This window comes from Podarcis muralis, chromosome 16 (genome assembly GCF_964188315.1).
Source record: "Podarcis muralis chromosome 16, rPodMur119.hap1.1, whole genome shotgun sequence".
Lineage (NCBI taxonomy): Eukaryota > Metazoa > Chordata > Lepidosauria > Squamata > Lacertidae > Podarcis > Podarcis muralis.
This window is the reverse complement of record NC_135670.1, coordinates 16,483,527-16,510,650: the sequence shown is the minus strand read 5'-3', so window position 1 is coordinate 16,510,650 and position 27,124 is coordinate 16,483,527. Positions and strand designations below refer to the sequence as shown.

At 46.2% G+C, this 27,124-nt stretch overlaps 2 protein-coding genes across 2 annotated transcripts in view; one reads left to right on the top strand and one right to left on the bottom strand.

Annotated features, from left to right (window-relative positions):
- Positions 1 to 27,124, top strand: part of F11R (F11 receptor) — a 313,105-nt gene that overhangs the window by 124,789 nt on the left and 161,192 nt on the right. The window lies entirely within an intron of this gene.
- Positions 3,382 to 21,939, bottom strand: LOC114586568 (DNA-directed RNA polymerase III subunit RPC7-like). The gene is made up of 8 exons (XM_077920060.1): positions 21,830 to 21,939; positions 20,000 to 20,190; positions 18,977 to 19,106; positions 15,998 to 16,066; positions 10,099 to 10,155; positions 7,486 to 7,559; positions 6,213 to 6,326; positions 3,382 to 5,470 (listed from the first exon to the last, which is right to left on the bottom strand). Exons 2-8 carry the CDS (start codon positions 20,123 to 20,125, stop codon positions 5,384 to 5,386), a joined length of 657 nt encoding a protein of 218 aa, XP_077776186.1. The 5' UTR covers positions 20,126 to 20,190; positions 21,830 to 21,939; the 3' UTR covers positions 3,382 to 5,383.

The window sequence follows — 27,124 nt, the reverse complement described above, 5'->3', positions numbered from 1 at the left end:
ACTTCTCCAAACGCTTCTCGTCACTTTCAAGCTTGTGAATTTCACTTTAAAACACGCAAAAGACAACATGGGGCATTTTTTACACCAAGCAATCCAAATTTTGCATTGAGTGGTAGGGCTGGGGCCAAATTCGGCAACCAAGGGACTCTGCACAATTTCTCACATTTTTCGCATCCCGTACTCTGCAATTCTACTTTTTTCTGCAGGAAAGCAAGAATTCGGCAGTGTGGTGTAGTGGTTAGAGTGCTGGACTAGGACCTGGGAGACCAGGGTTCAGATCCTGACTCTGCCATGAAGCTCACTGGTTGACCTTGGGCCGGTCACTGTCTCCTCTGCCCAACCTACCTCACAGGGTTGTTGTGGGGGTTAAATTTCCTTGGAGGGGAAAGTTAGGATATAAATGCAATAAATTATATTTATTATTATTATTATTATTATTAAAATTTGTATGCCGCCCTCTACCCATAGATTTTAGGGCAGTTCACAGCATAAAATCACGATATAAAAACACAAAGTATATAATACATAATAAAAATAAGAACAGAAACAAACCAGTAATCCCCCCTTTCCACAACACATTTAAAAGAGCATTGGATGTCAATCAGCCAAAGGCCTGGTTAAAGAGGAACGTTTTCGCCTGGCGCCTAAAGGTGTATAATGAAGGCATCAGCCAAACCTCCCTGGGGAGAGCATTCCAAAAACGGGGAGCCATTGCAGAAAAGGCTTGTTCTCATGTTGATACCCTCTGGACATCTCGTGGAGGAGGCACACAAAGATGGGCCTCAAAGGATGATCTCAGTATCCAGGTAAGTTCATATGGGAAGAGGCGGTCCTTGAGGTATTGCTATCCTGCAGTCTGCACTAATCAAACAAACTGAGGGACTCTGCCCAATTTCTCATACTTTTGCAACCCATACGCTGTAATGTTCCCCCCCCCTGCAGAATTCACCAAGCTTCAAATACAGTCGTACCTCGGAAGCTGAACACCTTGCGAGTTGAACGTTTTGGCTCCCGAATGCCACAAACCTGGAAGTGAGTGATCCTTTTTGCGAACGTTCTTTGGAACCCGAATGTCCGACGCGGCTTTCATGGCTTCCGATTGGCTGCAGGAGCTTGGCTTCTGAATGCTTTGGAAGTTGGACTTCTGAAACAGATTCCGCTCGACTTCTGAGGTACAACTGTAGTTGCTTTGAGTCAGGCAGCCAAAGGTCTGAGTAGGACTGCAGCTCCCCCTCTCTGAGCACGGTCAGCAACCATTCTTTCATCACTCTTTGCCCTTTCACTAACCTGTGCTCTTTCAAACGCACTTTCACTAGAAATTTGGGGGTTGGTTTAATGGAGCAGGGGATTGGAAGATCTTCTGGATTTTGCTGTTCTGGATTTCCATGGAATCAGAGTGCACAGCCCTTTCACCCTGTTCTTCTTCCTCACCACTTTTGTACAATCCACTGCCTGTTCCTTCCACTATATTCCGGGGGTGTATTGCTTTTGTTTGTTACAGTGGCATTGTAATGGTTCTAGAAGTTGCTCGTGCGTAAGCCTGTGCCAACACCTGGCTGGGTTGCTTGAGTGAACCTTTCCTGTCCGGATAGCCACTCACCCGTGGCTGTCTCAATCGCTGGCAGAATCCGTCAGTGGGCGTGTCTTAAACTTCTTCCAGCAAAGAAGCTCTTTGACGCCTAGTCTCCTCCTACTCTCCCTGCGCGGAAGCCTTCTGCGCAAGGAGGGCGTAGGCAGCGGAGGACCCTTCCTCTCCCCGCTGGTCCCCGGCAAGGAGTCATGTGACCACCTCTCTGATTCCCCCATCTGCCCCCCTTCTCCACTGGAGCTAAGCTGATTCCAGAAGATTCCCTTCCCCAGAAGATGGGCTGCCTCTCCCAATCCCGGGACGCTCTCTGGGATCCCTCTGGAGCTTGCTCTCTCCCTCGGGCACTGATGGCAGTTCCCTGACAGGCATGTATTTTGATGTTTTTAAATTGGAAACCACCCTGTGATCCTTGGAAGAACGGTATAGAAATTTAATTAATAATAACAACAATAATAAATACTACTTCCTCTTTCCAACTTACAAAAATCAAAAGGGGGCATTTTTAGGTTGCAACTAGTCAGCACTAAAAGTCCCGGCTGCTCCCCTGGTCTTGTGTGATGGTTTCCTCCCAGCCAAACTTGCCCTTTCATCTGCTCTTCCCAGAAACCACTTACCAACATTTTGCTTCTGGCTGTTTCATTTGGAGCAGCGAAGGCTGCATTATGAACCTAAGAACCTTTGACAAGCCTGCTGGATCAGGACAATGACCGCAACTAGTCCAACATCCTGGTCTCACAAGGACGCAGGTGGCGCTGTGGTCTAAACCACTGAGCCTCTTGGGCTTGCCGATCAGAAGGTCGGCGGTTCGAATCCCTGCGAGCTCCCATTGCTCTGTCCCAGCTCCTTCCAACCTAGCAGTTCGAAAGCACACCGGGGCAAGTAGATAAATAGGTACCGCTGCGGCGGTTTAGTCATGCTGGCCACATGAACTGGAAAGCTGCCTGTGGACAAACGCCTGCTCCCTCGGCCTGAAAGCGAGATGAGCGCCGCAACCCCACAGTCGCCTTTGACTGGACTTAACTGTCCAGGGGTCCTTTACTTTCTTCTTTTTTAACTTGTTCTCACAGTGGCCAACCAGGTGCCCGTGGGAAACCCACAAGCAGGACCTGCTTGTGGAGCAGATCTCCCCTCCGGTTGTTGTTGTTTAGTCGTGTCCGACTCTTCGTGACCCCATGGACCAGAGCACACTAGGCACTTCTGTCTTACACTGCCTCCCACAGTTTGGTCAAACTCATGCTGGTAGCTTCGAGAACACTGTCCTCTGTCATCCCCTTCTCCTTGTGCCCTCCATCTTTCCCAACATCAGGGTCTTTTCCAGGGAGTCTTCTAATGAGGTGTCCCTCATGCAGCAACTGGTATTCAGAAGCATCACTGCCTCAAATTGTGGAGGCAGAGCATAGCCATTGTGGCTAGTAGCCATCAATAGCCCTCTCTTCTATGAATTTATGTAGCAATTTGTTCAATTTCCTTGATGTTTTCCTAACATTATATCCGAGCTTTCGCACAGAGTAAAAAAGCCAGTTCTGGAAATATAACAGACTATAGCTTAAGTTTGGTGCTCAATTTTTTTGTTTGTTATTTTTTTGCTTCCAGGAAAAATCCTTTTGTAAACAACACGGAAACAAGCACTACGTTTCTGAAAGCAGCTTTTATGTCTTGTGAAAACTCAAACATAATGCAGAAATGAAGAATTAAGGAAAGTATCGGGGATACAGAATACAGCCTAAACATGGGCAAACCTTTCGGCTTTCTTGTGAGTGGGAAGCCTCAGGAAACTGAACAAGCCACAGGGGGAAAATGTGGAAACTTTTATTGCAATAAAATAATTTATATGCAGACACATATATTATACACACGCACACTGTAAAAAGGAGTGGCGTTTTAAAAACTTGCCAACAGACAAAAATAAAGGGAAGGGCTCCGTCTTGCAGCAATCCTACTTTAGAGGAAAGTCCCTAACCTCAAAGTCATCCCTTTATCCACTCATCTGCTTCACGGAGACTTTTAGGGATTGCTCGTGATTACTGCTGCAAATCAGGTAGCTGGCTCAAAGAAAGGACCTTCTGAACCAGATGAAGGATATCCTAAAGGGAACAGGTGGGATGCTCTGCTTGTTAGTGGGTCAGGATTCCCATGGGTCACAAGCAATGTTCCCAGGAGAATTCTTAGAAGGAAGGCAGAAGACAGAGCATCTTTGAGGCTGAGTGGCTGGGCAGTCTGTCCCAGAAATGTGCATGGCCCGCTTGCAGTGGTTGGCCAGCTTGTTTCAATTTGGGGGCTTTGTTTTTGTAAAAGGAAGGGGAGGGAATCTTTGTCCATATTGCATTTTAAAGACAGGATGCCACCCTTGAAAAGTATAAGACCTTTAAAAAGTCCTCCTTCTTTAGCAGCTGATAAATGGCTCCAGGAAGGTGGGGTGAGTATTTCGCCCAGCTGTGCTTGCAAAAATCCTGATAAGGGTTAAATATCACAGGGGGCGGTGGGGGGGGATAGCCCTACCACCTTCAACAGTTATGCCTGAGATGGGAAAGTTGTGGATGCAGCTGGCAGCTCTCAGCCAAACCAAAGTACAGCACCAAAACCTTCTTGCTGATTAAATTACAAGTTAAAAATCGGGTTTTGTACATCTCAAAATGGGAATTTCTATGCACTGCCATTCCACAAAACAGGGACTGTGTCTCTTCACCAGTTACAGGCTCCAGAGGATTGTGGGAGATTCTTGGCAACTCTTCGAAGAGGCTGGCTATCTCCTTTTCCTCCTATTCATCCCCTTCATCTTCAACAGGGCTTCACAAAGTCAAAAGTAAAAGGTAAAGGTACCCCTGCCCGTACGGGCCAGTCTTGACAGACTCTAGGGTTGTGCGCCCATCTCACTCAAGAGGCCAGGGGCCAGTGCTGTCCGGAGACACTTCCGGGTCACGTGGCCAGCGTGACATCGCTGCTCTGGCGAGCCAGAGCCGCACACGGAACACCGTTTACCTTCCCGCTAGAAAGCGGTCCCTATTTATCTACTTGCACCCGGGAGTGCTTTCGAACTGCTAGGTTGGCAGGCGCTGGGACCGAACAACGGGAGCGCACCCCGCCGCGGGGATTCGAACCGCTGACCTTTCGATCGGCAAGCCCTAGGCGCTGAGGCTTTTACCCACAGCGCCACCCGCGTCCCTAAAAAGTCAAAAGTAGAAAAGTGGAATTTAAAACCGTCCCGTTAAAATACTTCCCAAAGAAAAAAATCAGTATCTTTGGCATCCGTTTGGCACTGCCTTCCGCACAAGAGGAAAAACAAACGCAAGGCATCGTTACAAAAGAGAAGATCAAACGAGAGGAATGTTTTTTGCTGTGAATTAACACCGCAGATAAAAGTCCCTTTCAGTGTCTTCTGGAAGGATTCCATTTCCTTCCTAGGCTCAGGAAAGAAAGCCAGGTGTGTCAGGAGTTCACACGCTCTCCTACTAAACCCAAGGGGACCCACATTTTCCAGAAGAAAATGGAGGAAGCCGAAGATCCAACGTTCCTGTGCTGGTTTTGTCAACAGGTGCCCACACAGAGACACACAGAGCACCCAGGGAAGAATGGATCAGCGATGCCACCTAGAGGCCGAATGAGCAGACGTCCCGGCAGGTTCCGCTTGTGAAGGGGCCCCACAGAAAGCAAGCAGGAGCCCATCCTAAGTGAGACACAGCTTGTCCATCCAAGGACCCCAAAGGGGCAGCAGAAAAGGCTCCTCAGTGGGGGAGAGATGTTTGGGGCGCTTGTGAGACGCACCTCCCTGTTTGCAAACTGGGTGGGCTGCCCCGTTCAGTATATGGCTTCATCTATGTTGTCGTCGCTGTCGCCCCCGAAATCTTCACCATTGTCGAAGTAGGACATGATGTAATCCGTCTCCTGTTGAAGAAGAATAAATGGGGGCAGTAGTGATGAGAGTTTAGAACAAGCTTTCGCTAAAACCAACAGGTTTAAATAACAAGAAAGGGGAGTCCCACTCTCAACATTAGGAAAACCTTTTTGAGGTTAAGAGCTGTTTGTCCGTGGAATGGGCCACCTCAGAAGGTGGTGGACTCTCCTTCATTGGAGATTTTTAAACAGAGGTTGGATGGCCACCTGCCAGGAATTTTTAGCTGTGATTCCTGTATTGCAGTGGGTTGGACTAGATGTCCCATGGGGACCCCTTCCAACTCTACAGTTCTATGATTCTATGCCCCTCCAGATGTTCTGGACATCCTGGCTTTCCGAGGTTTCATCAGATGTGGCCCACACACTTTCTAGCTTATCCTTAAGGACTAGAAGCGCAATCCTTTTTTTTTTTTTTTAAGGAAACAAAATGCGAATATCTCGTGCCTTGAATTTGCTGGTCAACGCTGATTTCTCAGCTTTAAAAAGTGCAGATATCTAAAGCCCTCCTGCCAAATGGATCCCAGTTGGATGCCTCTCCAAATTTTAGGGAGCAGAGAAACCTTTTGGGGATGGCACCGCACACACTTTTTTAGCTAAGGAAAGAAGTCTAGTGGTGGCGTTAGCAAGCGGGGGTTGTGCAGGGAAGGCTGCCTGAACCCCTCAACTCAGAGAAACAGCAGGTTGCACCTCTTGCCAAAGACGGGTCTGCGTCTCTGATTTTTGTCCTCCATACCTCCTCAAATTCTTCCTCGTCGTACTCCTCCTCCTCCTCTTCCTTCCCTTCTTCTCCCTCTTCTTTCTCCTCTTCCTCTTCAGACGTCACCTCCTCCTCTTTCTTTTCCAAAGTCTAGAAAACAATTGAAAAGACACAAGCTTATTATATCACAATTTCAAGGGCAGACTCCTAGCGCTGAGAACATGATCTGAGACCCAAAGGAACCATCACACGAACTGGGTCTTGATTCGGCCTCCTGTTCTCCATCCTATTACAGTGGTACCTCGGGTTACATACGCTTCAGGTTACATACGCTTCAGGTTACAGAGTCCGCTAACCCAGAAATATTACCTCAGGTTAAGAACTTTGCTTCAGGATGAGAACAGAAATCGTGCTCTGGCGGTGCAGCAGCAGCGGGAGGCCCCATTAGCTAAAGTGGTGCTTCAGGTTAAGAACAGTTTCAGGTTAAGAACGGACCTCCGGAACGAATTAAGTTCTTAACCTGAGGTACCACTGTATATACAACTCACTCCCGACTTGCGATGGATCTCACCGTCTCTGGTTGATTCAAGATGAAACTTCATTTGGTCCAAAATACAGCAGTCAGATTAGTGGCTGGGGTTCCGTTTAGATCTCACATATAATCCTGACGGTTAGAGCTGTTTGACAGTCGAACAGATGACCCAGGAAAGTTGGGCTCTCTTTCATTGGTGATTTATAAACAAGAGGTTGGATTGTTTATAAATACAGGAGCCACTGTCGGAGATTCTTCAGCTGTGATTCCTGCATTGCATGGGGTTGGACTAGATGACCGCTGGAGGACCTCCCCACTCTACAAATCTGATTTACCCCCTGTTCTAAAACAACTGCACTGGTTGTTCACGGTAGTCTTTAAAGCCCTGAACAATGCAGGCCCCAGATATCAGAAAGACTGCCTTCCTTCCTACAGAACAGCCCTCTTGGTGGCTCCTCTGCTCTCAGAAGCTCAGGGGTGGTGGTTATGCTCCAAGAGGTCTTCTCTGTGGTGGCCCCTAAACTGCAGAACTCCCTCTCTACAGAGGTCCGTCTGGCACCTTCACTGTACAGCTTTCGGAGGATGCGGAAGACACACCTCTTCATCCTTAATGTTTCTGAAAGCCAGTTGCTTTAAACTACAGGAGGGCAAAAAGTGCTCTTGTCTTTGAGTCCTGCTTGCGGGCTTCCCAGAGGCATTTGACTGGCCCCTGTGAGAACAGGATACTGGACCAGAGGGCCATAGGCTTCATCCTACAGGCTCATCTTATGTTCTTACCTCCAGCTTCTTGATGGCTTCTTCTTTGTCTACTGGCAACTGAGTTTTGCGCCTGGGGGCAAGGACGGTGGCTCCTGTACCAAAAAGAGACCATCAAGTTAACACCGCAGAGAGAGGACAGCAGGATAAATGCTGGAAGCTGCTTCTGTACCAAAGCCAGACCATTAGTCCACCTGGGACATTCCCAGTCTTACTGGGAGACACCACTGGGGATTGAACCCATTACCTTCTGCACACAAAAGATGCCCTACAGCCCTTGCATACATTTACATCAGCACACCGACATCTCCTGAAGGCTGCCCATTTTCCCCCAGGCATAATTCAAGGAGCTGGCTATCTTACCTACTTGTGTGGTCAACAGTTCCTAAATACAAAACATTCCAGAGGGGTTCACAACAAGGAGCCACAAAGAGCAACGAAGAGTCAAGGCCTCTCTCACATTCAGCAGCTCAATACACACATCCAATACAACATTCAACAGCTCAATACACACATCCAGATAATATAAACAGCCAGAAAATTATATATATATATATATCACCTTAGTTTATATATTAAATAATAAGGCTCCCACAATCAACCATGGGAAACATCTCGACATTTTCACTGTTCCCCTCCCGAAGCTACAATTCCCAGAGTGGTTTAACAATCAACCCCTCTTCTCAGGGAAGTCTGGGAATCGTAGCTCTGTGGGGAATTTGTGGCCTCCTCAGCACCCTTAAACAAACTACAGCTCCCAGAATTCTTAGGGGGAACCCACAACTATCTAAAGTGGTATCATAGTGCTTAAAATATGTGGTGCGAATGTGGCCTCTCAGCTCACAAGGGGCAAGAATGAAGGTTCTGGGTTCATCTGCTTAACCGAAAGCCATGGCATGTCCCAGAATCCTCTGCAACACACGGGTTCTTTGGCGCATTAATTTGGCAGGGGCAGAAAACTTTGAAAAGTGGCAATTTATAAAATCCTAGTAAGGTTCGGCCCATCGTACCCAAGAGACCACCATCTTCTCCCTCACCCTCCATTTTGAAGACCCACCAACCAAGGACATCCTCTTAACGTGATCATTTCTGCACCAGGGTTGGCATCAAGGGCAGAAGGTTCTCTCAGGCCAACTTGCCAGTTACAAGACTCTTTTCCCCACCTTGGATTTACAGAGGCCTCAGCTCTCTTCAAAAAGGTGACAAACTCTGCCTGTCTGAACTCATCTCCCTGGCTGAGGATTAAACTGGGAAAGGGTGTGGGAATTCTGAGCGGAAATTTGTCACTAAATTCCCCATAAAACTGAACAGTAAGCTGCGTAAATGGGGACTTGGGCAATTCAGGAAAAGCTAAATGGGTTCTTACGGGAAAGAACCCTTGTAAACTGGCAGAGGCAGCATGGTACAGTGGGCAGAGCTTTAGGCTGTGCACACATTACCGGCTTAAAACGCGGTGGGGCTGTTTCCACCCCCTCTGTTTCAAATCGCATTTGCACACTGTACACAGCTGGATGTGTGTTTCCAAGTTGCTGCCTGTCCACACACCAGCGGGTGGGGAGGGGGCATGGCTGTCTCCATAGAGGCTGTGTGGTGCAGTGGTTAGAGTGATTTGAGGCCAGTCACTCACTCTCAACCTAACCTACCTCACAGGATTGTTGTGCGGATAAAATGGGGGGAAGGGGGAATGAGAACTATGTACGCCACCTTGAGCTCCTTGGAGAAAAAGGTGGAATATATAAATGGGAAATGATATACAATTAATTGAAAAGGCTGTTCAAAATAATGTTTGTTTAAAAAAAAGCCCAGAAGCTTTTCTTTTGGGAATTATAGGGACAGAACTACCTAAATTCTATAGAAATTTATTTAGGTATGCAACTACAGCAGCAAGAATGCTACTTGCCCCAAAGTGGAAAGAAGCAGAAGTCCCAGCAAAGGAAAAATGGATACAAAAACTTATGGAATATACAGAAATGGCAAAATTTACCGGAAGAATAAGAAATCAAGATAACAAACTCTTATCTTGATTTATTTATTTACAGACAAATTGTAAACAGATAAGAACATTGACAGGATTATTGTAATCACGTGCAATTTCATAAGAGTATATATTTAAAGTAGATAATAAAAATGAGCAAATTAAATGAATTTGGATATGCAGAAAATATTTAAAAATAAATTTAAGGAACCGCAGAAAGAGGGGAAGGAAGTCAAACTTTGAAATGTTAAATTGATTGTAAAACTAATAAAATGTATAAACCTGAAAAGTATACATAAAACCTTTTATTAAAAAAGGAATATATAAATGCAAGAAAGAAATAAGGCTTACGCCTTCAAATCAGATCAAAGCTGGCTTGCTTGCGGGGAGATGAAAAGGCAGCTTTTCTCAACAGGATAGATATGGATTGTGGCTGATAGTGTGCGCACATTGCTTCCTAAACCAGTGGTGGGGGCCTACTGGATGCAGATAGTTAAGAGCTGGGTGAGCAGAGTGCTGCCATTTGAGTCGCAGAGATGAAGGGTCAAATCCCTGTTCTGCACCTGGGCGATTGTGGGGTGGGAAAGCATAAAAGTCAGGAAAGGGGGGTTTCTGTTGCTGCTGTTGTGACTTTAGCTTGAACACGGAGAAGTACTTACTCTGCTTTTTAATCTTCCGCACCCGGATCTTTAATTCTTGGGGTAGCTGTTTCCAATCTGCAAAAATAAATAGCCAAGCAGAATTTAACTACCTGGGCACACGTGGAAGGTCCGGCTGGATTTTCTTATAAAATCCACCACTTCTGTACTTCAGAGCCATTCAAAATTCCTAATAACACCATTTATTTACCCCCCAAAAAATCTCCCCCCCCCCAAAAAAAAACACACCCCTAAGTCGGAATTTTGCCTTGTGCTCTAAGCAGGGAACTCTATCTGTGTATACTCTACACAGGTCTCGTTCATTTCTGTTGGCAAGGTGGGCTGGGGGAATAATGTGGGGTGGGGAGACAGGATCCTACCTTGGCCCTTCAGTGCCCACTGTTAATATGGGGGTAATTGTTCAGTTTCTGTTAATTGGTTCTCGTGGGAAACTTGCAGATTCTAGCTTCGCACAATTAACTCAGGCTGGTGTCAATTTACTCTTGGCAGAAAGCCCAGGTCTGCTTGACCTAGAAACTACTCACTCTGATTGGTTAACGACCAGCACTCAACTCTGTTATCAAGGGTTTGCTAGCTCAGTTTGATGTGAGGTGTTGTTAGGAGTAGAAGTGCTGTGTATGGTTTTGAGAGAGAGAGAAAGAGAGGATTTATTTTTGTTTTGATTTGTATGCAGAAATTCTGCTGGTTTTATTTTCTCCTTTTAATAAATCCTGTAAATAGTTCTTCTGAGTCTAGCTGACTTGTCATTACTGCCGCAACTAGCTTCTTCGCTGTGCAGGAAAACTCTGCTACGTTTGGGCTAAAGCCAGTAGGGCTATGCCTGACACTTCAAAGTTCCATGAGGTTATGGGCATTGTGCTGCCAGCCTGAGTTGCGGTGGTGTCAGCATCAACGGCGTTGGTTCCAGTAGTTCCAGAAGTTGTTGTTCTCTGGCTGGTTCCTGACCGTGGTGAGCTGGTGACGCAGTGGACACAAGGACAACAGCTACAGCGTGTGAGTGCTGGGTGCTGTGGTTCCTGTTTTCTTTCTCGGTGGTCGTGAGTAGCTGGTTCCGGGTTCCAGGGACATCGCTCTCAAGATGGCCTCACAACCAGTTCAGATGGCTTTTGAGCGTCTGAATGACTCCAATTACTTGCTGTGGTCGGAACGCATGCAGGCAGTGCTGCAGAGGGATCGTCTCTGGCAAGTGGTGAGTAAGTTTCCTGCGAAGCCTGATGATGAAGACCTCGATAAAGACCAAAGAGCAAGGGCCACAATTGTCTTGGGGCTGGAAGATTCCCAGTTGCCGTATGTGAGGGGAATCAAGACAGCTAGAGGTGTGTGGCAAGCACTTAAAGAACTCCATGTGCGTGAGACAGCGGTTTCCAAGCTGTTCATTCGCAAGGCATTGTACAAGGCAATGTTACAGCCTGGGGTTACAATGCAGGAACACCTACACAGTTTACAGTTAAAGTTTGTTGCGCTACAGGAAAGAGACTGTGCATTAGACCAGCAGGAGAAGGTGGCTATTATTTTGAGTTCTCTCCCGGAAAGCTGGGATAATTTAGTTTTGTCTCTAGAAGGCATGCAGGAGCATGATTTATCAGTCAGTTACGTTACTGGGCGTTTGATTGAAGAATGGCAGAAGAGGCAAGAAAGGTCGTTGGCTGCAGAGGATTCTACAGGTGGGCGGTTTGGAAGGAGTTCTCATGCCGTACCAGAGGTGAAGCAAAAGCAGCGTACCAGTGAGGAGTCAGCGTTTGCTGTTAGGCGTTGTTTCCGATGTGGGTCTTCAGCGCATCTAAAACGACAATGTCCGGAGTTGGTCAAGTCTCAGTTGCCGGTGCAGGAGCAGAGACGAGATCAGCAGCAGCAGCGGAAAAAGAAATTCTTCAAACAAAAACAGTCGGCTCAGCTGGTGACCGGCGAGGTCAAGATTGCTGATGAGAAACAAGCGGTCTGGGTGGTCGATTCGGGAGCATCTCGCCACATCGTAAATTCAGATGAATTGTTTGTTTCCAAGAACTCAGCACAGCGCAGCCAGGTGGCTCTAGCAGACGGAAGTACTTCCGAAGTGATTTCGGGGGGTGCAGTTTTTGTTCCTTGTCTTCGTGAATGCCTGCAAAATGTACTTTGTGTGCCGTCATTAAGGAGCAATCTGATGTCTGTAGATTGTTTGCTAAAAGCTGGGTTTAAAGTGCATTTTGAAGGAGACAGTTGCATTATTAAGAAGGCTGGTGAGATTTTAGGCACTGCTAAGTCAGAGGGAGGCTTGTTTTGGCTTAAAGCAGGATCTCAAGTTGCAGCAGTAGTCAGTAAATCTCAGCCTGCAGTGAATAACAAAGCTATACATGACAACTGTGTGCACTTATTGCATAGGAAAATGGGGCATGCTTGCTGGAAAAGTGTACTAAAAATGTCTGAATTAGCTGATGGGGGTAATTTAAAGACTTGTAACAAGTACCTTGATTGTAATGTTTGTAAAAAGGTTAAAACCCACAGAGTCTCTTACCCCAGAAGTGACAGAGTTAGTGAGTCACCGCTACAGCTGGTTCACATGGACGTAATTGGCCCATTTGCTGTAAGCAGGGGTGGATCGCGCTTTTCACTAACAATTGTGGATGACGCCACGCGTTACTCCTGGGTTTTTCCCATGAAGAATAAGGGTGACGTGTTCACTAAGTTTAAAGGCTGGGTGGCATCTGTGGAAAGATTTCTGTCCATTAAACTCAAAAGGATTCAGACGGACAGAGGTGGCGAATTTATGTCAAATGCCTTTAGAGATTGGTTACAAAAGCGTGGCATTGGGCATAGAAAAACGAACGTTTTTTCCCCAGAGGAGAATGGCGTTGCAGAGCGAAAAAACAGATCTTTACAAGATATGATGTTTGCCATGCTTGATGATGCTGATTTGCCCATGTCTTATTGGGGGGAGAGCATGCTCACCGCATGTTATCTCCAAAACAGGCTCTTTCATCAAACAATAGGTACAACCCCGTACTTTAAATTGTTTCAGAAAAAACCCAAAATTGACCATTTGCATGTGTTTGGATCAAAAGCCTGGGTATTAATTCCAAAACAAATGAGGAAGAAGGGAGATCCTAAGACCAAACAGTTAGTGTTTGTGGGTTACCAGGAGCTTGGAAAAGGTTTCCGTTTTGCTGAAGGGACAAATGGCATTGTGATCTCCAGGAATGCCAGTTTTTGTGAACATAGTGGCTGGGAGAGACTACATGCCAATACTGAGGTTTGGTTTGAACCTTCCCAGGAGCTTCATGACTCTGAAGGTAGACACAGAGAATCAGAGTCTGAGGGGGAGGAAAGTTCAGATAAGAGCTCTCAAGAAAGTGGAGTTAGCCAAAGACCAGTTGCTAAGCAACAAAAGAGAGGTCGTAGTTCTGAGGAGGAAAGTGGGTCAGAAGAAAAATTTTCTCCCAGAAGATCTAAAAGACAAAACAAAGGAGTGCCTCCGGTGCGTTTTTCTCCAGATTCTGCAAATGTGTTTAGTGTGATCGCAGAACCCAAGAGTTTTCAGGAGGTGTTAAAGTTACCAAAAGAGGAGGCAGAGCGCTGGAAACAGGCAATGGAGGAAGAGATGTCCTCTCTAAATGAGCACAAGGTTTTTACACCAGTAGCAGCGCCTGAGGGGGCAAAGATTGTAGGCTGCAGGTGGGTGTACAAACTTAAACCTCTGGTGACAGGAGAGTACAAATACAAAGCTCGTTTAGTGGCTCAAGGATACTCTCAAAGGCCTGGAAAAGATTATGACGAGACTTTTTCCCCTACTGCCAAGGGGGACAGTGTAAGGCTGATTTTAACACTTGGAGCAAAGAGAAAACTCCTGTTAAACCATTTTGACATTCAGACTGCATATTTACATGCGTCAATATCAGAAGACCTGTATCTAGCCGAACCGCCTGGTTATGAGACAGGTTCCAATAGAGTGTTAAAATTAAACAAAGCTCTATATGGTCTCAAACAGGCTGCAAGATCTTGGAACAAATGTTTCCATGAGGCCTTAGTGTCATTTGGTTTCAAGCAGAGTACAGCTGACAATTGTGTTTATGTACGTGGTACAGGCAGTGATCAAGAGTTTTGTCTGATTTATGTAGATGATGTTTTGTATGCCTGCAAAACAGATAAACAAACTAAAAGATTTGCCAAGCAATTGTCCAGTAAGTTCAAAGTGAAAGACTTAGGCCCGGTTAGGACATATCTAGGGTTGGAAGTGTGCTGGGCCCAAGATGGCAGCTGCCTAATTAGTCAGCAGAACAAAGTTAAACAACTACTGACTACATACAGGATGCAGGATTGCAAAGGGGCAGTGGTGCCTATGGATCCAGGTTTCATAAAAACACTTCATATAGATGAGAGTCCTGAATTTGAACATCCTGATGTATATCATTCTGTAATTGGAAGTTTATTGTATCTAGCACAGTGGTCCAGACCTGATATTAGCTATGCAGTAGGCATATTAAGTAGATTGGTCTCAAAACCCACACTAAATGCCTGGAAAGGGGTAAAACAAGTTCTGAGGTATCTCAAACAAACAATTGGCTATATGTTACAATTAAATTCTTCAGAGGATGAAATGTTGAGTTGCTACTGTGATAGTGACTGGGGAAATTTGCCGGATAGAAAATCTGTCACAGGACTAGTCATAATGGTCGGTGGAGCTTTAATCAGCTGGCGGTCACGCAAGCAAGACGTTGTAAGTGTGTCATCAACGGAATCAGAGTACGCCGCATTGAGTGAATTGTGCAACGAGGTGATTTATTTCAAGCATTTGTTAACAGATTTAAATGTAAATTGTGGAGAACCAGTACAAGTTTACATTGATAATCAAGCTTGTATAACCTTAAGTAAAACAGAGGGTTTCAAATCGCGTTCCAAACATATCTCTGTAAAATACCAAAATGTACGTTGCTGTGTACAAGACAATGTAATCACCTGTACTTATGTGTCAAGTGAAGAAAATGTAGCAGATGTGTTAACTAAACCATTGGCAAAGATAAAGAACAAGCGAATGTGCAAGGGTTTAGGTTTGCTGGAAAAATGATCTCCTACATAGGTGTATTTAATGTTAATTGTTCAGCAGAATCTGTGAGGGGGTGTTCAGTTTCTGTTAATTGGTTCTCGTGGGAAACTTGCAGATTCTAGCTTCGCACAATTAACTCAGGCTGGTGTCAATTTACTCTTGGCAGAAAGCCCAGGTCTGCTTGACCTAGAAACTACTCACTCTGATTGGTTAACGACCAGCACTCAACTCTGTTATCAAGGGTTTGCTAGCTCAGTTTGATGTGAGGTGTTGTTAGGAGTAGAAGTGCTGTGTATGGTTTTGAGAGAGAGAGAAAGAGAGGATTTATTTTTGTTTTGATTTGTATGCAGAAATTCTGCTGGTTTTATTTTCTCCTTTTAATAAATCCTGTAAATAGTTCTTCTGAGTCTAGCTGACTTGTCATTACTGCCGCAACTAGCTTCTTCGCTGTGCAGGAAAACTCTGCTACGTTTGGGCTAAAGCCAGTAGGGCTATGCCTGACACTTCAAAGTTCCATGAGTAATAACATCAGCCTAACTCACAAGTTTGTTGTAAGGGCTGCAATGGGATGATGCATATGGAGTGCAACTGTACCCTCCAAACCACCTCACAAATAATGACTAACTTAGGTTGATTAATTTCAACGGCTCCACCCTGCATGCAACTTACGTCTCATCTGTTTCTATGTCACTTTTACTGTTTCATGGTATGTTTTCACCAATTTGTACTTGTATTTGTTTTTGGGGTTTTTTTGTAATGGAAAATGATATATAAGTATCTTCCAATATATTTAAGGCAAGGGGGGAAAGGAGCCCTTGAGGCTGGTGTGGGATGTGCAAATATCCAAATAAATACAACTAAATAAAATATTCTCCGACTTACCAGGACTCCACTCAATGGCATTGTCAACAGGAGTGGACATCTGATACTTGTCGGAATAGCGTTCCACATCTGGAAAATACAGGATGCAGACAGGTTTCAAGAAACAAGCCATTCTACCTAACGATGCCTTATGAGGAACGGCTAAGGGAGCTGGGCATGTTTAGCCTGGAGAAGAGAAGGTTAAGGGGTGATATGATAGCCATGTTCAAATATATAAAAGGATGTCATATAGAGGAAGGAGAAAGGTTGTTTTCTGCTGCTCCAGAGAAGCGGACACGGAGCAATGGATCCAAACTACAAGAAAGAAGATTCCACCTAAACATTAGGAAGAACTTCCTGACAGTAAGAGCTGTTCGACAGTGGAATTTGCTGCCAAGGAGTGTGGTGGAGTCTCCTTCTTTGGAGGTCTTTAAGCAGAGGCTTGACAACCATATGTCAGGAGTGCTCTGATGGTGTTTCCTGCTTGGCAGGGGGTTGGACTCGATGGCCCTTGTGGTCTCTTCCAACTCTATGATTCTATGATTCTACCAACCCAGACACAGATGTAGGGACTTGACTAAACCTGGTGTGGCTAACTTGTGGTTCTCTTCATGGGCCGGCCCTCTTTACACCCCAAAGCTGCCTCCTACTTGCCCCCATATCCAACAGGCCCTACCTTATTCCTCCCCTTACCTCTCTGCTCTTATGAGTCGACACAGGTTTTGTTCTAATGCAGGCTTCCTCAGCCTCGGCCCTCCAGATGTTTTTGGCCTACAACTCCCTTGATCCCTAGCTAGCAGGGCCAGTGGTCAGGGATGATGGGAATTGTAGTCTCAAAACATCTGGAGGGCCAAGGTTGAGGAAGCCTGTTCTAACGGTCTCCAGCATCCTCAGAACAACAAAAGAACATAAAAGAGCCCACTGGATCAGGCCAATGGCCCATCTAGTCCAGCCTCCTGCTCTCACTGTGCTCAACCAAACACTCCTGGGAAGAGAAGAACAGCAGCAATGCTCTTCCCCTTGTGCAGTTTCCAGAAAACCCTGTTCCCAATCTAGCCTCAGGGCTATTTAGAGACCCCAGAAGTGTGCTTTCAAAAGAAGAAGAAAGTTCTTGATCCTCATTTTTTGTGTGCCCAGTATCCAATTCCTCAAGTGGTCACTGTGGAGCTCAAAGAGCCTTGATCCTACGAGTGAAACCAGAGCCTGGAATTAAAAAATATGTTTGTTGAAGAATGAATGAACAGTTCCTGAAAGCCCACAGAGGGAAGATGCCCGTCGCATCTTATGATCCTCTTCTCTGGGCTTCTCCGACCAAGAAGGTCGCCCAGGCTGGTGGATCACAGCAGAAGATCTCTGCTCTGCTCCGCTGAACACAGATCTGTGTTTAATATCAGCTTGGCCAATGACCTCTTGTCAACATAACCTGAAGCTGGCTTTAGGCCAGTGAAAACCAGCCACTCGATAGGGATCTAGGAATCCTGAAATTTAGAGAGATTTGGGGTTTAGAGTCACTGGGTTTGCACACACTGATGACACCAAGTGGCCTCAGGTTAACAAGGTGTATATGACACCACAGATGAAAAGGATTTTACAACCCAGAGAAACTTGTCTTGGGGGGATTTTGCAATATCTCTGGGATGCACCTGCCTATAGTAACATGTGCAGAGGAGGGTGATGAAGGTGGCGAAAGGTCTGGAGACCAAGCCTTATGAGGAATGGTTGAGGGATCTGGGTATGCTGAGCCTGGAAAAGAGGAGACCGAGAGGTGATACAGCTAAGAAACAGGGAGGTGGAGAAGAAGAAGAAGAGTTTGGATTTGATATCCCGCTTTATCACTACCCGAAGGAAATTTATTGTAATGTATGATGTTGGTCTTTTGTTTTTGCTTTGCTTTGGTTCTTGTCTGTTGTTTTTTTTTGTTTGTTTTTTTTTTGGTAAGTTTTGGGCGGTTTTAAATTTGGAGGTTTAAGTACATATATGTTGGTATGGGAAATTGTCGTGTAACGGGCCAATGGCCGTAATAAATATCAAGACAAGACTACCCGAAGGAGTCTCAAAGCGGCTAACATTCTCCTTTCCCTTCCTCCCCCACAACAAACACTCTGTGAGGTGAGTGAGGCTGAGAGACTTCAGGAAAGTGTGACTAGCCCAAGGTCACCCAGCAGCTGCATGTGGAGGAGCGGAGACGCGAAGCCGGTTCCCCAGATTATGAGTCTATCGCTCTTAACCACTACACCACACTGAAAGGAGGGGTTGAAAAATGGGAGTGAATCTGCTCCCGTTTGCCTGTCATTGCCCAATCCTCACAGCAAGGCCTGGGAATGATGCTGCCAGATGATACAGGTCACATCAGCACCGTACATTCAAAGCACGATGATACCACTTGAAGCAGCCATGGCTTTCCCCAAAGAATCATGGGAATTGTAGTTTGTTAAGGGTGCCAAGAGTTGGGATACCCAGAGTTCCCTGGGAAAGAGGCATTGATTGTGAAAACTGCTCTGGGAATAGACCAACAACTTGGGTGGCCTTAAAACAGGATTAGGCAAATTCACGGAGGAGAAGGCTACCAATGACTATTAGCCATGATGACAATGTTCTGCCTCCAGGGCCAATGCCAGCTGGTGGAAACCACTGGAGGGGAGAGGGCTCTTGTGTTTGGGTTTCCCATTGGGGCATCTGGTTGGCCACTGGGATGCTGGACTAGATGGGCCATTGACCTGATCCAGCAGGCTCTATTTATGTTCTTATGACTTTCAACATTCATGGCTGACCCCCCTCCTTCAAAAAAACAAACCCAAAATTCCCATCGGTGAACGTTCTGTGACTCTGAAACAGGTCAGCCAATCTATGGGGTGGAGTAGCGATTAAAAGATGGCAAACTATTTTTACCCTTTGATATTTAAGAGGTGGGTCAGCTGTTTTACTGTCCTCCTAGCAGAGGAGGAATTCTGCATTCTTCTTGGCTGGTGGGTTTTTACGGTTGTTGTGTTGTTGTTTTACCTTTCTTTGGTGCAGAAGGCTTGATGAAGTACGGCAGGTTCTTCATAGCACCCCTCAGTTCTTGTTTCAGGGCCAACATGTATTCAACCTCCTCTCCCGTTTGCAGTGGAACAGGTTTATATTCTAAGGGCTGTACGGGGAGAAGCAAAGAGACACAATAAGGTAACCTGCCTCACAGGGTTGAAATGGGGGGTGAAATGGGAAGGGGAGAGAACCATGTACGCCACCTTGAGCTCCTTATAAATGCAATAAATAAATATGGATAATTTTATTGGATAAATTAATATGTCTGATTTTTCTAGACACCCCCCCCAAGATCAAATTAAGAAAAAATGTAAAATGGATTACAGTATAAATAGAAATACCACCACCTGGCTACCCTACAAACAGTATTTCAGGATTCAGGTTACGTTTCTTTAAAGCACAATACATTCTACTGGTAGGATTAAAAATATTCTATTTAACATAATATTTGATCTACTAGAATATTCAATACTAGGGACGCAGGTGGCATTGTGGGTTAAACCACAGAGCCTAGGGCTTGCCGATCAGAAGGTCGGCGGTTTGAATTCCCGCGACAGGGTGAGCTCCCGTTGCTCGGTCCCTGCTCCTGCCAACCTAGCAGTTAGAAAGCATGTCAAAGTGCAAGTAGATAAATAGGTACCACTCTGGCAGGAAGGTAAACGGCTTTTCCGTGCGCTGCTCTGGTTCGCCAGAAGCGGCTAAGTCATGCTGGCCACATGACCCGGAAACTGTACGCCGGCTCCCTCAGCCAATAAAGCGAGATGAGCGCCGCAACCCCAGAGTCGGCCACGACTGGACCTAAATGGTCAGGGGTCCCTTTACCTTTACCTTTAATATTCAATACTACAGTTTCCTTTAAAGGATTCATTGTTTTATATAACCTATTTTTATTTATGTTTTAAATCAACAGTGCTTTGGTAATACATGTTTGATATGGAACGTAAATAAATATAATAAAGGGTGGGGAGAAGAAATTAAGAAAAAGCAATCCAGACTCACAGGAAACAGTGGGGATGGTTGGAGGGTGGGTGGGGGCAGAGCCTCCCCCTTTCCGATGCCCACAGCTTCAACGTTGAAGGTCATGTGGCCGCCGCGGCCCCTCCCTCTACCGCCTCTTCCAGCCATGATTGGTCCTCTGGGCAGAAATTGGTACTGATGGTCTTAGGAGAGATGTTGTCAGGAGGCAAAATCTGTCACACAATATAAGGTGAGAGGTATAAATTACTTTTTATATCTTGCTTTTTCGCCAGACCAAGCCTCAGTTAAAACAACACAGATAAAATACCAGGGAGTAGGCCCCAGAGGAGGGGAAAAGCACAGGATATATATTTTTGAAAATGAGCACTTGTTGCAGAAATGGTCCTAAATTTATCTCATTAATATGAGATATATGAGAATTTAATTTATTTAATTGATGCTGGAATAGACAGATCTTTGGCCTGCACGACAGTTATGAAGCTCAGTTGTGGTTACAGCATTGCCGTGTAACGTAACACGACAGCATGTGGCCAGATACACACAGCCGAATGAGGGAGTAGAGTCATGGGGCAAAGGTGAAACAGAGAACAGGACCCTTGCAGAGACATCACCTTGCCAACAAAGGTTCGTATAGTTAAAGCTATGGTTTTCCCAGTAGTGATGTATGGAAGTGAAAGCTAAACCATAAAGAAGGCTGATCGCCAAAGAATTGATGCTTTTGTATTCTGGTGCTGGTGGAGACTCTTGAGAGTCCCATGGGCTGCAAGAAGATCAAACGCATCCATTCTGAAGGAAATCAGCCCTGAGTGCTCACTGGAAGGACAGATTGTGAAGCTGAGGCTCCAATACTTTGGCCACCACATGAGAAGAGAAGACTCCCTGGAAAAGACCCTGATGTTGGGAAAGACGGAGGGCCCAAGGAGAAGGGGACAACAGAGGACGAGATGGTTGGATAGTGTTCTTGAAGCTACCAGCATGAGTTTGACCAAATTGCGGGAGGCAGTGGAAGACAGAAGTGCCTGGCGTGCTCTGGTCCATGGGGTCACAAAGAGTCGGACACGACTAAACAACTAAACAACAACAGCAAGGGTACAGGAATCCTCACTTTCGCTTCTCTGGCCTCCCAACCTGAGGTGGTAAAGCTGATCGTACCAACAAATGTGGGAGATCTCTCTCTCTCTCTCTGCTGTGCCATCTTTCAACTTGTGTTGGATCTCTGTGGGAAACAAGCAAACCCTGCAAGCGGAAAGCTAGCAGATGGGGCAAAAGGGTTCGCTTGGCGCCCTTGCTACTTTTCTCCTTGCAGGGAGCTTTTCCTATTTAAGCTGACTTTAAGATGCATCCGAAAATCGAACCAGTTCCACTTTAGATGTTTACAGTCTGGCCTGTGGCATTTGGATCGAGCCAGCCCACCGTGGGACACACGCACACAGTCACCCACGCCACGCTGGACGACTGCCCTTCGGGGTGACAGGCTGTCTTTCAGAAGCAAGCCGTAGCTGCAACTGCAAAAGGAAAAATGAGCCGTGGCTCAGCGGCGGCGAAGCTGCTTTGCATGCGGAACTTCCCAAGTTCGATTCCTCAGTGGCAGGGCTGGAAGTGCCTGAGATCCCGGAGAGCTACAACTGCCAGTCAGTGTAGGCAATATTGAGCTAGAAGCGCCGGGGGTGGTCTGACTCGGTGCGAAGCAGCACCCTGGGGGGGGGGGAACTCCCCTTTTCTCCCTTATTACCCCATTAGTCCCTCTCCTCCACCAAGAGGTGGGCGGGACTCCTTCCCAGGCCTCTCACTGAAGAATGGACCGGACCAGCTAGTCCATTGATACAAGACCTCCCCCCTCCCCGCCTTTACCTTAGTTTCCCCTTTGCAAGGCCCACGTGGGGGCGAGGTGGGGAGAGGCAGCGGGCAGAGCTGCTGCCGGGTCCTTCGAAGCCGGATACGCAACGTTCGAAAGGGGCGGAGCTCCTCGGCCCGCGGCCAATAGGGAGGAGGGTAGGGAGGAGGAAGAGGAGTGGCTTAAGAACTTGTGAATGGGGAGTGTGTCAAGCTGGTTTTTGTCAGCTTGGAATCATAATTTATTTATTTTTAAAGAATTGGAAGGAACCCAAATGGTCATTTAGTCTCACCCCCAGCAATGGGGGAGTGGGTGGAGGCTGGTCTCCCTGTATAGATGCAATCAAATCACGCAGCATGTGTTTTGGCTGGAAGTAAGTGAAGAAGCTACCTTCTGTAACCTTACTCAGGAGTAAGAGACATAGGGGGCTTACTCCCAGGTAAGCGGGTTGCAGGCTTACGCAGAACAAGTCCTTCAAAAAGGTGCCGGCTGCAACCCGTGCCTAGGTAACATAGGGTACTGTACTCCACTGAGCACAGGGGCGCTTACTTCCGAGTAAACGTGCAGGGGATCGGACCGCACCAATTTTCTCTCCCCCCCCCCGAAATGGTTAACCGAACTGCAGCCTTGCATCATGCATTTACCTTGAAACCAGGGATTGGGATTTACTCTTGAGTAGACCTGTCAGCAGCGCGCAGTTAATTTATCGGGTGATACCTCTGTTTTGTCAGCCGTTCCTCTCGTTTTTGCACACACCAGGGATAAGAGTGGGTGCAGGTTTTTTTTTCTTTTTAAGGAAAATGTTATCAAGCAATTTGTCTCCGCGTTCCAAAGTGCTTCTCTCCTACACACCTTTAAACCCTTTACATATCACTTCCCCCCCTCTTTCACATTTTCATTCAGATATAGGGCATGACATATTAAATGAAGTGTGTGTGTATGGGTATACATATAAATATAATTTAAATATATTAAAATTGAAATTCATTTATATGTTTAACAGTGCAATTCTATACAGTTATTATTATTACCACACACTTCATTACCCCCCCTCATCCTGAGGTCCTAGGGCAAGTTACAACAATTAAAAACAACAATAATTTAAAAGTTCAGTTTTACACAATATTTAAAACCGTTTTAAACAACTGAAAATTACAAAATAAGGCATGTTCTGAAAATATACATCTCAAGAGTCAAAAGCCAGGGTGAAGAGATGTGTCTTCAGCCAAAAGCTGCGTCGTTAAGTGGCTTGATGCACCTACATGGGGCAAGGAGTTAGACAATTATGGGGCCCTCTCCCAGGTCACCACTACCCCAAACTTCTGAGGGTGGAAGAACAACCAAGAGGGCCCCCTCTACAGATCTCGGCACCCGAGAGGGTCTGTCTCGAAGGCGGTCATCTTTCAGGTATTTGGGGCCTGTGTCATTCAGGGTTTTAAACATCACCTCTGGAATGGTTCGGCCGGTTGGAGCATGATACTTTTAATCTCAGGGTTGTGGGTTCGAGCCCCGCGTTGGGCAAAAGATTCCTTCATTGCAGGGGGTTGGACTAGATGGCCCTCGGGGTCCCTTCCAACTCTACAATTCTATGATTCCATCTTCATGAGAAATCTGTAAGGTGGGATGCCTCAAAACCATCCAGTCTGTGTCATTGTTGGGTGGGGGTTTGAATATTTAAGCCTGTGCATTGTACATGCCAACTTATCGTCAATAATAATAATAATAATAATAATAATAATAATAATTTATTATTTGTACCCCGCCCATCTGGCTGGGTTTCCCCAGCCACTCTGGGCGGCTTCCACAGAGACCAAAAATGCACTAAAATGTCACACATTAAAAACTTCCCTGAACAGGGCTGCCTTAAGATGTCTTCTGAATGTCAGGTAGTTGTTTATCACTTTGACATCTGATGGGAGGGCGTTCCACAGGGTGGGCGCCACTACCTAGAAGGCCCTCTGCCTGGTTCCCTGTAGCTTTGCTTCTCGCAATGAGGGAACCACCAGAAGGCCCTCGGTGCTGTATCTCAGCGTCCGGGCAGAACGATGGGGGTGGAGACGCTCCTTCAGTAAAGTTCCTCTGAGCATGCGCAAAGGTGCGTTTCTCTTTCTACTGGTTTTTGGTTCCAGTGATAATGGTTTCAAGATAGGGAAGGCCTTAAGATGATCAGGGCCTGGTCAGTGCCTGGATGGGTGGCCCACCCAGGACCCCATGTTCTCTGATGGACAAACTGTGGGATGTATATGTAAGAAAATAAATACCTACATTAATAAATAGCCACACAGAGATCTGCTAAGGTGAAGGGAGGCATGGAGCTATTTTAGGATTAGCCACAATCCCCGTGATCAAGCGCCCGTTTCTGATCCCAAGCCCCTCCTGATTTCCTGAGTTTTCCCCCCACCCTCCCCACCCTGAAATTTCTCTCTGGAGCTGCTAAGGTGATTCATCCCCCTCCTCCCTCCCCTGCTCAGAGAGCGGCCTTAAAATTGCACAGACATAAAAATAAACCGTTTTCTTGATCTGCGCATCATATTAATAGCTGAGCCACACTAGCACGTGGGCTGATGCCATGGGGGGGGGGAGCAGGAGCCAGAGACATATTGCTATTAGATTCTCTCCTTCTTCTTCTTTTCTCCATCCACTAAGGCATCTCAGCAGCCCATCACCCTGGGATGCCTGTGTGTTGCCCAGCCGGTGGTTGCCATAGCAACAGAGCGTGGGGTGGGGGGAGATGCAGGAGAAGATGGAGGGGGAGAAAGAAGCAGAAGTGGACACGGAGAGAAAAAAGGGGGGCAGGGAGTAGCAATATACATTTTAAAAATATGCATTTAATTATGAGTCAGTTTGTGCAATCTCTTTTCGGCATCTATTTCTAATGTACACAGGTGTCTTTTCTGAACCAGAGGTGGGGGACATGTGGTCCTCCAGATGTAGCTGGATTCTCCCATCATCCCTGACTGCTGGCCGTGCTGACCCTTCATTCTAGCATGTATGTGGTGCCGGGTGATGCACTTTGCACATGCTCTGGTGCACTCTTGGTGGTTTCCCCCCCTGCACAGAGCTTCTACAGCTTAGTAGCCAGATAGACTGAGCTAGGAAGCAGGAAATCCCCAGCAAGACAGATAGGCAGTAAGGGTTGCCTTCATTGTTAGTCCTACTCAGAGAAGACCCACTGAAAATAACAGTGAGGACCAACTTAGGCCCTTTACTCTGAGCGTGACTTAGCTGAAAAGCACCCAAGTATGCTTGCCTGATTTTATCCTGACAATAAAGCAGTGGATTTGCGGTGGAGAGGGCTGTACATTTCCTCTGATGAACTTCATGGCAAGCAGAGGGTTACTACCTTGTGAGTAGACCCTATGGATTTCAATGAGTTACAGTTTCACCAGCTAGATAATTGTCCCTCGGCTCTGCATCAGTAATAGAGGGAGAGTAATTTCATCCCAGAGTGGAGAGCCACTTAGGTGTTGCAGAGATAATGTGTTTGAAATATCATTTGACACTGCAAAAATATGGCAAGTGCTGTTACGATTTCCGCTACTTCACAGGTTTCCGGGCTAACATTGACATTATATTCTGGGGCTGAGCCCTCCCGTTCAGATTATTCGCTCAGAGGTCGACGGACTCGCCCCTCCGCCACCTCCAAACCCACAAGTCCTCATTTCCCCTGCCTAGCGTATGTCATAAGAGCGTTAAAACATAAGGAGAGCCTGCTGGATCAGGCCAAAGGGAGCCCATATAGTCCAGGATCCTGTGCTCCCAGTGGCCAACCAGATGCCCCAATGGGAAACCTGCAAGCAGGATTCAAACACAAGAGCAACTCTCCCCTCCTGGGTTTTCAAGAAACTGGTTTTCAAAAGCATTGTTGCTTCTGATGGTGGAGGCAGAGCATAGACATCCTGGCTAGTAGCCATCAATAGCCCTCTCCTCCATGAATTTGTATTTATTGAATTTATTATTATTATTATTATTATTATTATTATTATTATTATTATTATTTATACATACCCCACCCATTTGGCTGAGGTTTCCCCAGCCACTCTGGGTGGCTCCCAACAGAACATTAAAAACACAATAAAACATCAAACATTAAAAACTTCACTAAACAGGGCTGCCTTCAGATGTCTTCTAAAAGTCGGATAGTTGTTTATTTCCTTGATGTCTGATGAGAGGGTGTTCCACAGGGCGGGCACCACTACTGAGAAGGCCCTCTGCCTGGTTCCCTGTAGCTTCACTTCTTGCAGTGAAGGAACTGCCAGAAGGCCCTCGGCTTAATCTTCTTTAAAAGCAATCCAAGTTGGTTGCCATTACTGAGAGCCAGTGTGGTATAGTGGTTAAGAGCGGTAGTCTCGCAATCTGGTGAACTGGGTTCACGTCTCCGCTCCTCCACATGCAGCTGCTGGGTGACCTTGGGCCAGTCACACTTCTTTGAAGTCTCTCAGCCCCACTCACCTCACAGAGTGTTTGTTGTGGGGGAGGAAGGGAAAGGAGAATGTTAGCCGCTTTGAGACTCCTTAAAGGGAGTGAAAGGCAGGATATCAAATCCAAACTCCTCTTCTTCTTCTTCCTGTGGCCGTGAGTTCCATAGTTTAACAATGCACTGTATAAAGAGATAATTTCTTTTCTCTGTCCTGAATCTTCCAACATTCAGCTCCATTGAGTTTTAGTGTTATGATGAAAGAGGGAGGAAAAACTTTCCTCTATCCATTTTCTCCTTGCCATGTATCATTTTGAAAACTTCTATCATGTCCTTGCTTTTCCTCTAAGTTAAACTAAACAGCCAGAAGTCCTTCAGGCACTGCCTGCTTCATTGCTGTTGCTTTGGGGAAGGGCCGCAGCTCAGCGGAAGAGCATTTGCTTTTCACACAAAGGGTCCCAGGTTCAATCCCCACAGGTAGGACTGGGAGAGGCCCCTACCTGACACTATAGAGAGCTGCTGCCAGTCTGTGTAGACAGTACAGAGCTTAATGGACCAGTGGCCCGACTCAATATAAGGCAGCTTCCTAGGTTCCTATGTTGCCATGTTTGGAAGGCACCTCTATAATAATAATAATAATAATTTTATTATTTGTACCCCGCCCATCAGGCTGGGTTTCCCCAGCTACTCTGGGCAGCTACCAACAGAACACTAAAAACAGAATAAAACTTCAAACATTAAAAACTTCCCTAAACAGGGCTGCCTTCAGATGTCTTCTAAAAGTCAGATACTGCACTTGTTTATTTCCTTGACATCTGATGGGAGCCACTAGCATTGGGAAGTTGGAAGGGACCTCAAGGTTCATCGACCCTCTCAGCACATAGAAATTCTGATG

Excerpts from the sequence above, each read along its gene's own strand:
- LOC114586568 (XM_077920060.1), bottom strand. The coding sequence starts at position 20,125 with ATGGCTGGAAGAGGCGGTAGAGGGAGGGGCCGCGGCGGCCACATGACC. Across the intron at positions 7,560-10,098 it reads GCGGAAGATTAAAAAGCAGA|GAGCCACCGTCCTTGCCCCC; the intron begins GTAAGTACTTCT and ends TTTTTGGTACAG. Across the intron at positions 6,327-7,485 it reads AAGCCATCAAGAAGCTGGAG|ACTTTGGAAAAGAAAGAGGA; the intron begins GTAAGAACATAA and ends ATTGTTTTCTAG.